We start from the raw sequence: 12151 nt of genomic DNA on the forward strand, positions 1-12151 counted from the left end.
CTTTAATGGGATTGTTATTACTTCTGGATGTAGTCCTGTGACCATAGATTATATTCAAGTAGAATGGAGCCCATGTTACCCCTAGTTTTCATTCGGGGTGACCCCAAAAATTGCAAAAAAACTTAATCACTCATTCTGGACCCTACTTTAGGCAATCATAACTTGAAATCTAAAGATGATACATTAAATCTGAGTGCAGATTCATAAAATTTGGCAAAACGTAAGTCAGAATGCCAACTTTGAGCTCTTTGTCTTGTCTGTTGACTAAAATATGGCATTCTGAAATCCGAAATTATTCAAAATGTCACTTTTCACAATTCACGAGTGCATAAAATGACTAAGTCCAGCAAATTTCAAACGGCCATATCTCAAAAACGACATGGAGTATGACTTTCAAATTTTGCATGTGTTCATATGAGCAACATATCATCATTCTGACCAAATTTCATTAAAATCTGAGGGGTCACCTGGGGATTTGTTCTGAAACTGGTTGATTTGACATGGAATCACCCTATAAGAATTGAATACTGTTTTCTGTACACTACATGTTTGTTTGGGTCAGTTAAGAATTAGCATCTAATTAGGCCTATTAATGAAATACAACGGTACACAAACATTCACTTGTATGTTTTATTTATATTTTGACATTAACATAGGCCTTTAACACTCAATATTATTTTTATTTAACATAAGCCAATAAACAGTTCCACACATAAAATAACAGTAGGCCTAACCAATAAAAATATATAAAATACAAAACAAGATTTATGCAAGATTAAAAAAACTGTACAGCAGTCTCCGCCCGGCAGGCAGACAAGGCCATACTTTAAACTGGCATCAAGGCACTCCATCGAACGTCCTATTGTTAGCATCTAAACTGACCCACTTCTGTCAGAGCGGCGCTCAAAGTGAATTTCTGTAGAGCAAGGAGGAAAGTTTTTTCCTCCATGTATAGATCAACACCGGCCACACAGTCAGTGACATTTGTCACGTGATGTTGCGTACTCTGTTGGACTGATCACATCCACACACACGAGGTACCCAATATTAATTGTACAGTAGTTGCATAGGCCTAGTTGCTGTATATAATATATATTGATGCCTACGTTTAATAATAGAGAAAATAGATGTTCTATTTTCTCTATAGTTTATTGAATAATGTTTGGCGAATACTGGCGTCCATTTGTGTTCGCATGTGATATGTGTGCAGGGAGTTGATAAATGTTTTTTCGTTCGTCGTCAGCTTCTTAGCTGGTAGGCTGCTACTTAACGAAGATAGGTCTTTCCGACAGAGCAAACGGCACTTAGGCCTACATGCATATGTGCTGCCATTATCGTCATTACCACTTAATTTAACTATTAGGACTATGCAGCCTTTAAACTTTTAAAACTTGTTCAGTATTTTAAATTGTACAAAAACGGTAGTTCAACCGGGGCCTGGTCTAACGACACAGACGCGTTTGTCGCCCAAAACAATAGAAACAATGGCAAACGCGTTCAACAGCACAAACCCGTTTAGACGCGTCTGGGACATATTCCGACTAGCTTATTAATATTCATGAGGCACGATAATTAGACGATCGCTTTCCCAGACGCGTTTGTAATACATGGTTTTCCCAGACGCGTTTCTGTCGTTGGGGATAATTTGTAGATCGCGCCTAAACCAACTTAAATAATTGGTTGAACTATTCCCATAATTATAAATGAAGGTTTCGGGTCAGAGGTCGGCAAATCAACAAAACAGGAATTTCTTGAGCTTTGACTTTGACTAACACTGTGACACATATAAAGTATGTTTATTAGGTTACATCCTCACCTGTCCTATGGCATACTGCTCAAGCGCCATCACCCTTTCTGGAAATTTCTTGTTTGATGTGCTTCCGTGTCCTAATCTTCCATAATCACCATTCCCAAATGTGAATAGCTTCCCATCAGCTGTTACAACTGTTGAGTGTTTAAACCCACAGGCCATCTGAGATAGAAACCAGTTTATATTTATACATTTTACAAGATCATATTTCAATAAAATATAGAATTATAATGATATAGACAAATAAAAAATATAACTGTCATATTAATATATAATAATGTATATAAACTTTATTTTGCAAAATACAAATATAGAATTATTTTAAAATGTTATTACAGAAAAACTAATGTAAAATATATCAAACCAGCTGACATACATTAAGTTATTTAAATTGTCCTTATTTTCTAGCTGTAATAAATACAGTCCTTAGAACAAGGATGGTTTTAAACGCCCACATGATAGGATTCAGAATGATTGTTGGCACAAAAAAGAGAGCCACCGACAACTAGCCAGACAATAAAATACTAAAACTCTGAGCGCTGAACTGAGTTCATCAGTGTCAGTGTTTGTACACACAGCTTGCTGCATCAGTCATTCTCTCCATACTGTCTCAACTTACTGCAGGTTGTACGTAGTCTTAACTGCAAAAATGTAGTCTGCACATAACTGTAACTAACAACTACTATCTTTACTGCTATTACGCCAAATAAAAAAATATACTGCGTTGGCCATGTCCGACCAAACCAAAATGTACGAAATTGAGATTTGGCATTAATTTTTTTATTTTTCACAACAAAAAATATATTTTTAATGAGCTAAAAAGGCTGGACGGTAGGCGATGTGAAAGTGTTATGCGATCGTTTTGCTCTTCAATATAGATTTGAAAATTGTCATTGTTGTATTTGTGTATTTTCTACTTTTTAGACATTATTGGTTAAAAAAAAAAAAACATTTCCTATCGACCTACCCATTTTTTGGATTGTCCCAAAACATGGCCAACACAATTTTTTTTCTTGTCTTTTTCATTTTTTTAAGTTATTTCATTTGTTATTGCCCTTTTTAATGACAGCTTTACCTGCACAACTTCTTCGCCCTGTAATGCTTCAATCTGCCTTGGTCTTCGCTGCCTGTCACTGTTACCATGACCCAGCTTACCGTAGTCACCATCACCCCAGCTGAAGACTTCTCCGCTCTCTGTCAGCGCCATGGAATGTCCATCTGAGCCACAGGACGTTACAAGTTGAGTCACAACAAACCCTGCAACATGTTTGAGAGAAAGATTAGTAAACAAACAGCAATCATTAACTTCATAGACAAATAGCCATTGACTTCTAGTCTGCAAATATACTTGTTGCCATGACAGCAATGTAATCACTTGACAATATTAACGCTGGTGAACGTAGCATGATTAATGAAATACGCTCTCACCTTGAATAGCTGAAATGACAGTGAGGGAATGCAAATCGTCTGAATTACCCTGTCCGAGACGCCCATAGCTACCCTCCCCACATGCTGAAACTGTCCCATTTGGGTGGATTACAAAAGTGCAATTCTGACCACAAGTAATCTGGGGAAAAATCAAAATGTAAAGATGAGGTTATCATGTAGAGGTAAAAAATAATAAATTGGATATTGCTTATGTGGTACTAACCTGCTGGACATTACTTAATGATGGAGTGAGTGTTGGGAGAATGGCACTACGTCCAGTTTCAGCCATCTGCCCATGACGACCACTACCCCACAGATACGTATCACATTTTCCACCAAGCTGCCAATCCTAGAAATAATTACAACATAAATATGGTACTAATATTATTATAATATAATATAATATAATTATAATATAATATAATTACGTATTACGTATGGCAGTCCGCCATGTAATGCTCAAGTTGGTGTTCCCGATTCCAATGTTATGTTCCGGATGCAAAGACTGGATCTTAACTATGTAATATTGTACTGATATTGGCGAGATGGTTTACTTTCAATAACTGAACTGACTACATCTCTTCTGGTTATAATGCAAAGCGTTTATCCATGCTACTATTCTACTGCATGATATATACAATATATACAAGTAGGGTTGTGAGACGTAGTGTTTCCTTCAAGGTATCAGAAGGAAGTCTAATACTTTACTTTTCATACAAGCTTGGGGTGTGGTGGACTTTTTCTGGTTGACAGATATCACCTTATCCTAATCATTTGACTATTACATCATTTTGGGGAGTTTCTATTGGTCAGATAATATAACAACTTTGGGGTTAGAACTTAACTTATATTTAGTAACAAGCTGTCTCTCAATTTACCAAATAGTCGATTTATAACTCTTCGGGTAGCCATTCCAAGACATAAATAGTTTGATTTGTTTGAGTTCATTTTGTAATGAATCACCGGGAGTACATATTTTGTAAGCCTGTGTGTACAAACTGCGTATCCATGATATTTTGTGGTTCCAGGGGGTAAAGCTATTGAAATGAGGAGAACCCATTAATAATCCATCACATTGTTTATTATTATAAGAAAAAATCGTTTTGGTGCATGTATCCTTAAGTAATTTACGTAGAGTGGTTTTCTTAAGATCGGTGGTTATCAGTTATTTGGTAAATTATCTTATAGGCTTGGTAATAATGTACAGAATGTTAATGATGATGACTTGGTTAAAATTTGAGTATATTTGCCATATCTTGGTAAACACGGTGAATCAATTCTACATAGGTGTCTAAAGAAAATCAAAAGAAATCTTGATAAAAATGTAAAGTTTATAACATTATGGCAGTATAAGAAAGTTAGTTATTTTATTTCAAACAAAGATCACACCCCTAAAGAATACAGAAGTTCAGTTGTATACCACTTTAAATGTCCTGGTTGCAGTAGTGAGTACATAGGCAAAAAAGACAGATGTTTAATTACTAGGCTCAAAGAACATTCATCTCGACCTAATAGCGTGATCTTTGACCATGTTAAATCTTGTGATGCATTTAATTACATACTTGACTTACACAATTTACCAGATATTGATGATGATTATAAACCATATAATTCGTTAGGGTTGATTTTTCATATCACTAGGAATATTGACAGTTCTAGTAACTGGTCAAATTTATTGTTTAAAGAGGCTTTCGCTATTAGACGTTTCAACCCATTACCTAACAATGGACTGAAAGCCTCCAAAGAACTATCATTGTTTACCTAGTTCTCACTTCCAGTTGTTTATTTCATCACATCATTAAGCTTGCTTATTGATACTTTATACTTAATCACCAACACTTAATTCTGAATCTTATTGGCTACATTACTGACTGTTTCTCATTGGTTAATTTTCTGCAACACCTCTGGAATATGTTTCTAATGTTGGAATCTTCATTCATTCCTGATGATGATCTAATAAAAGATCGAAATATTGAATCAAAATGACTAGTCTTACTTTATTTGGAGTATGTTTTATACTAAGTTGTCTTAAACTTATCAGTGGACCTACTGGTTTTTATACAAGTAGCGTTGTGAGACGTAGTGTTTCCTTCAAGGTATCAGAAGGAAGTCTTCTCTAGATAACTAATACTTTACTTTTCATACAAGCTTGGGGTGTGGTGGACTTACTCTGATTGGTTGACAGATATCACCTTATCCTAATCATTTGACTATTACATCATTTTGGGGAGTTTCTATTGGTCAGATAATATAACAACTTTGGGGGTAGAACTTAACTTATATTTAGTAACAAGCTGTCTCTCAATTGAGCTTATTTTATAAATCAAATGACCACTTGGGCTTGTCGTCACAAATTGGCCATTGTCCTGTCAAAGACTTTATATACAATAATTAAGGAGACATTCAACAGGTGTCTAATGGGTTAGTGAGGTAAAAGTTCAGTTCAGTGGTATAGTTGAATTGGCCTATATAGTGTTGGTTACCTTAACACTATATAACACTAAATAGTGAACTGTTGTTATTGTTGTTGTTTATTTGGTTACATGAAAGAGATTGAAAAATACCAGGATAACCTATGAAGCCACAGGGAATTTACAATATGATATGAAACAATTTTTTTCCCCTATAAGTAAAACAAAACCAACAAAACCAATTACAAGACATTTACCAAGATGCAACTTCACAGCTTGTTTATAACTCACTCAAATTACTTAACTGCTTAATATTAGACAAAAGTTTATACCAGTCTTTAATGGTGCTGTAGGAAAATGTATTTGAAGCTTGACATTGAACAAGTCACTTTATAAATAAATTTAAATATACAGGCAACATATATATATACCTCAGGTTGCTGTGTAGCCCATGTAATAATCTGCTCATCCATTAACAGAGTCCATGTCGTATTATCAGTTGCTGCAATACCATCCCCAACTTGTCTACTGCTCTCATCATCTGAGGGTGCTGCGAACTCTAGAGGGAACTCACTACGTTTCATCAAAGCTTCCATGGATCTAATGACTGTACAGTAGGACGCCAGCCAACTCCATTCCTGGACCGTGGTTGAGGTTGTGAGGGAGGGCTTATGGTGAGGAGGTGTCGGGATATTGTACAGAACTCGGTCAAGATTCAGAGCCACTGCTAATGTACAAAGGTACTGCAGGAAATAGCTATGAACCAACTGCTCACCACATACAACATACAACTGCAAACAAATCAATAACGATAAAAAGTACATTGGTTCATTGAATATGAAAACAAATAAGTGGAGAAATTAGATAGAAAATGAAGAATGAACCAAATAGAAATATGGACACAGGATGGAAAAGAGTATGCAATCCAAAAACAATGAGATGACAAAGGTCAACTTAAAATAAGAAGCTTGAAGTACTGAATCTTTCAAAAAACAAGTCTATAATAACTTGACTTAGCTCATAGATAGTACAGTACTTTGTTTCATTCCTATAAATTTCAAATCCCTATAGGATGTGAATACAAACAGAGGAATCTCTACACTTACCTTCTCATAATTATATTGTTCTTGTAGGATTCTGGGCAATTTCTCAATTAGAGCAGCCAGACAAGGGGCTTGATGCAATCCCACGATGCTTTGCTTTAGCAGTGCCATACACGATGCAGCATAGACACGGTGCTTCACATAAAACTCATGGTTGTAGTGGATCATGACGACATCCTTGGAACGTGCGAATGAAGCAGCAACGCCGGAGTTCCCACACCAGTTTATGCTCTGTGTTGCTCCTGGTCCACAGTAAGATTGTAACACAGCACCAGTCTATAAAAATAAAAAATAATAATGATAATAATATACATGAATTTATATAGCGCATAATGTATAGAACTTCATGCAGTTTTACAGTATTTTTATAGTTACATCCAGCTATAATATTTCTTTAATAATTGAATCTTTGGGAAGCGTATGGGGGTTATGATGCGTCACTCACGTTAATTCGTGGTCCCAGCCAGTCAATACTGGAAAAGGTGGCATTTATGTAAGTCCATCTGTGGATTTATAGCCTCTCATACCCAAGTCCTTTTCACAACCTTCACGTGGTGCTTCCTTTTTACCCTGGACTTGCGGCGAGGGGACCAATAGTGGAAGGGCGCAGGGAGGGCCAATTCCCCTGTCTCCAATATTTAGAAGGGTGCCTAGAACATATTATCTAGAAGCAGCCAGCGGCCAAAATGAGAGTCAACTCAACAAATCTGGAGTGAAGCCCAATAGGCGGTACAGCATGTCTACTCGGCAGCTGTTCCGGCAGCTTCTGCATCCTTCTTGAACCCAGCCGTCTCAATCTATTGTGCCACTGGACAACTCAAGTTCTGAAAGAGAGTGAGGTCAGATTCAGCGCAAACTCTCCTCACTTTAATCAATTTACGCGCAAGTCAAGATCACAAGCAATCATTCATGCAAGCCCTACGGCGAGGGACGAGTAGCGAAGCAGTAGGTGCAGATACACTGAGAGCTGTAGCTGCAAAACCACACGTAGGCGGTCCAGGCTATATGGTCGCTTCCTGTAGAACTGAAGTAGATATAGGACTCGGCAGCTGCCTGGGCGACTGAGCAGCCCTATTTAGGACAGCACTGCTCACCTCCATGGCTTGAGGAAGGGGCTAGAAAAGGTGCCCTAAACATTGCCTACTTCATTTTTCCCCTGGTCAGATTACCGCGCCTGACGGGGATCCCACTTTGCGGTCAAAACAAATACTGTACAGGAAAAGAAAACGGATTGAATTAACCCTTGCGACTTGGAATGTCCGAACACTACTTGACAGATATAATACTGAAAGACCAGAGAGAAGAACAGCTCTGGTTGCCAAAGAATTATCACGTTACAAGGTTGATATTGCTGCACTCAGTGAAACCAGATTCTTGGAAGAAGGGCAAATCAACGAAGTCGGAGCGGGCTATACTTTCTTCTGGAAGGGACATGAGAAAGGCCAACGAAGAGAAGCAGGTGTTGGTTTTGCAATGAAAAACGGGCTACTACAGAAGCTTCATTGTCACCCAAAAGGCTACAGTGAACGATTGATGACCATTCGGATTCCTTTAGCAAGGAAAAGATTTGCAACCATCATTAGTGCCTACGCACCAACCGTGACAAATCCAGATGAAAATAAAGACAAATTCTATGAAGATCTCAATAGTCTCATCTGCAACACACATAGCACCGACAAGCTCATCATCCTTGGCGACTTCAATGCAAGAGTTGGTTCTGACCATGATGCATGGAAACCGGCACTTGGATCACAAGGTATTGGAAAATGCAATAGTAATGGTTTGCTCCTCCTTAAAACATGCATGGAACACAGCCTATTGCTTACCAACACAGTGTTTCGTCTACCATTCAGGAACAAAACAACTTGGATGCATCCTCCTTCTAAACACTGGCACCAGCTGGATCATGTTATTGTCAGACAATCGGCCATCTACCATCAATGAAGAAGTAATTAATAATCTTCCTCAAATGGACATTAACATAAAGCTTAATGACGAACCCTCATTTGAGGAGACCAAAAAAGCAATCTCACAATTGTCAAACGGTAAAGCTCCCGGTATCGATGCAATTCCAGCAGTACCTATTGCATTGAAGTTAACAGACCTCTTCAGGGTCATGTGGAAAAAAGAAACCATTCCTCAAGACTTCAAAAATGCAATCATCATTCACATCTACAAGCGCAAAAGGGACCGTCACATATGTGACAATCACAGAGGTATCTCACTGCTTTCGATTGCCGGGAAGATATTTGCCCGACTAATCCTCAACCGTCTAGTCTTACACCTTGAGCAGTGTTGGTTTAGAAAGTTCAGAGGCACTATGGACATGATTTTTGCTGCTCGCCAAATCCAGGAGAAATGCATTGAGCAACATCAAGAACTCTGCCCAAACAAAATTATAACTATGGTACGACAGTTCCATGACGGAATGAAGGCATTCGTCTCTGACAACGGCAATCACTCCAAACCCTTTGATGTTTTTGTTTGTTTTTACAAAACAAGGAGACGTACTAGCACCAGTTCTCTTCAGTATGGTATTTTCTGCAATGCTGATTAGTGCTTATAATGCGCAAGATCCGGGAGTTGATGTTCGTTACCGCCTTGACGGTGGTCTCTTCAACATCAGACGACTCCGCGCAATTACAAAGGTAAATACCACCAAAATTCGTGATTTGTTGTTTGCTGATGATGCTGCACTACCAACTTGCTCCCACACCAATATGCAACACAACTTGGAGGCTTTCTCAAATAGCTGCACCGACTATGGCTTTGAAATCAATATAAAGAAAACAAAAGTGCTATTTCAACCCCCACCAAACCAACAACGCTCTCCTCAAGCTACTCTTGTCAACGTAGAAGAGTTTGTTGACAAATTCACATACCTTGGCAGCACACTATCTCAAAATGGAAAGATTGACGATGAAGTAAACTGTCAAATAGCGAAAGCAAGTGTTGCTTTTGGAAGACTTACCTCAAATGTATGGAAGCGCCGAGGAATAAAAATCAAAACCAAGCTTAGAGTATACCAAGCTGTAGTATTAACAGCTCTTCTCTATGCCAGCGAGACCTGGACAGTTTACCAACGTCATGCACGCAAGCTAAATCACTTCCATCTTGTAAGCTTGCGGAGGATCCTAAATATCAAATGGCATCAGAAAATTCCAGACACAGACACAGACGTTATCCTCAAGTCAGACATGTTAAGTATATTTGCAACAAACACCAGCTACGATGGGCAGGCCATTGTATTAGAATGCCTGATGAACATATCCCGAAACAACTTCTGTATGGTGAACTGAGCTCAGGCGAAAGAACTTGCGGCCGTCAACAAAAAAGATTCAAAGACACACTGAAAACATCATTGAAACAATGCAACATTGATGTGACCTTATGGGAAACACAGGCTCTTGATAGGTCTTCTTGGAGAAACACTGTGCAAGATGGAGTAAAGAGGTTTGAACAGAAACGCAAAATGAGAAGCAAGAAAAGACAGAGAAAAAACACTGTGTAATACAACTGATCACCAATGCCCAGTGTGTGGCAGACACTTTAAAGCAAACATCGGTCTCATAAGTCATAAACGCACACATATCAACATTTGAATTTCCTGTTCTGGAACTTTTTGTGTTTATTTAAACGCGGAAACTTACCTGCACCTATTGTGATCTTGGTCATCTTCGATTACGAAGGACGAACTACTACTCTTTAATAATTGAATCTTTCTATACAATACATTTGAAATAAGTCACATTATTTCTTAATTACACAATTGTCAAGTCCAGGCAATAAATAAAGATCACACACAAAATGTCCAATACCAAACCAATAGTTTAATCGCATTTAAGCTCGTCGGCTCATTACACAACAATGTCTTCATTAAAGCACAGTGTTGTTCATTCTGCCTCGCACACGAGGTCTGTTTGCTTATCTACTATATGTGACAACACTTGTATGTAAATTAACTATATGTCACAAGGTCATACACTACATCACCCCCCAAGATATATAAATGTTTAGTAAACATTATAATTTACATAATCATTTAGGTAAGGTTTCTTTACCAATCCTGATGAACATCCAAGTGGAGGAACAGATTCTCTATTAGTAATAACTGGCTGATCAACAACAGCATTAGAAACAATATTATCAACATCTATTAAAGTTTCATTTACATTATTATTTACATTATTATCAGCATTATCATTTACATCAACGTTAATAAAATCATTATTTACAACTTCACTTTGTTCATGTTCATTACTGAACATGAACATTGATCATTAAAATGAGTGTTGGCTTAAATCAATTTTTTTTACTTGAGGAAATTTCTCATTTTGGTTAAACCAAAACCTAATAATAGAAATAAGTTCACTTATTTCTTTATTGCAATAACTAGGCCTACTTTGTGTTAAATATACTTTCTGAAGCTTCGACTACATGCGCAGCATCAGTTTTACACAAAAGTATAACCTCCGGCCAACATGAGTAATAGTCTGTTATCACCATCAATTTGTCATTAGGGAAGTCTACTGCTAAATCAAACAAGGGTCCCTCTGGCAACTCTGTAGGTTTCAAAGGTTCTGGCCTAGGACGACCACATACTAACTGACATGGTTAGGATTTAAAAAAATTTTCAATTTCTTTAGTCATATGCCACCATACTTTGCTTCTTAAATTCTATTTCGCACAGACCACACCTTGGTGCCCTTAATGAAATTCAGTACATATGTAGTTAGATTTGCTGGAATTACAATTCGGTTACTAGCATGGCCGGCGGAAGCGGGGGGGCCGGCGGCCCCCCCACTTTTTGGCGAAAAATATATGTCTGGAGATTTTTGTATGATCGGAAATGCAAAAAAAGAAGAAGGGAAGAAAGAGGAGAAGGATGGGAAAGAGAATGTTTATCCAGTACCCAACCAAGTTACATTTTCTCGCAATTCACATTTGCGGATCTGGGGGAGGGGGGTCATGGGTCCTGACCCCTTCCTTGGGCAACAACAAAAGGGGAAAAAAAAGAATTCTAAAACTATCTTTTCAGGACCCGTGAGCTGATTTTTTTTTTGTTGCTATTAGAAAATTAGAATTCTGAAGAACATAAAATTATAATGATATAGTGAACAGATATCACAATACCCTGGCCTGCAACCCCTTCTCCACTTCAAAAAGTGTCCATAGCGCATTTAATCTAAGCTGCCAGATGTTCTCCGCAGTGGCGTAAGCACCGGGGGACAAGGAGAAAATATCCATCTGTGGAAAATCTTTCCCCATTGAATGCCCTTTTCACCCGGGGAAAGTGCCTGAAAACCTCAGATTTTAAATCGCATATTTTGTTGAGGTAGGCCAAATTCCTCTAAAAATTGCACATTAGGGAGTTTTGATCAATTCCGACGAAATTAGAA

The 12151-nt window shown here is 37.9% G+C and overlaps 1 protein-coding gene across 1 annotated transcript in view; it reads right to left on the reverse strand.

Moving 5' to 3' along the window:
* The window catches only part of LOC117111791 (probable E3 ubiquitin-protein ligase HERC1), a gene marked incomplete in the record, with an annotated part of 172277 nt that overhangs the window by 52725 nt on the left and 107401 nt on the right, over window positions 1-12151 (reverse strand). The window contains 5 exon segments of the mRNA XM_033254783.1: window positions 2886-3067; window positions 3239-3377; window positions 3462-3587; window positions 6081-6440; window positions 6756-7028. Of these exon segments, the coding sequence (XP_033110674.1) occupies window positions 2886-3067; window positions 3239-3377; window positions 3462-3587; window positions 6081-6440; window positions 6756-7028 (1080 nt within the window).

The sequence above is a fragment of the Anneissia japonica genome, unplaced genomic scaffold, assembly GCF_011630105.1.
Source record: "Anneissia japonica isolate Jap-2015-1 unplaced genomic scaffold, ASM1163010v1 scaffold287758_len931624_cov196, whole genome shotgun sequence".
NCBI lineage: Eukaryota > Metazoa > Echinodermata > Crinoidea > Comatulida > Comatulidae > Anneissia > Anneissia japonica.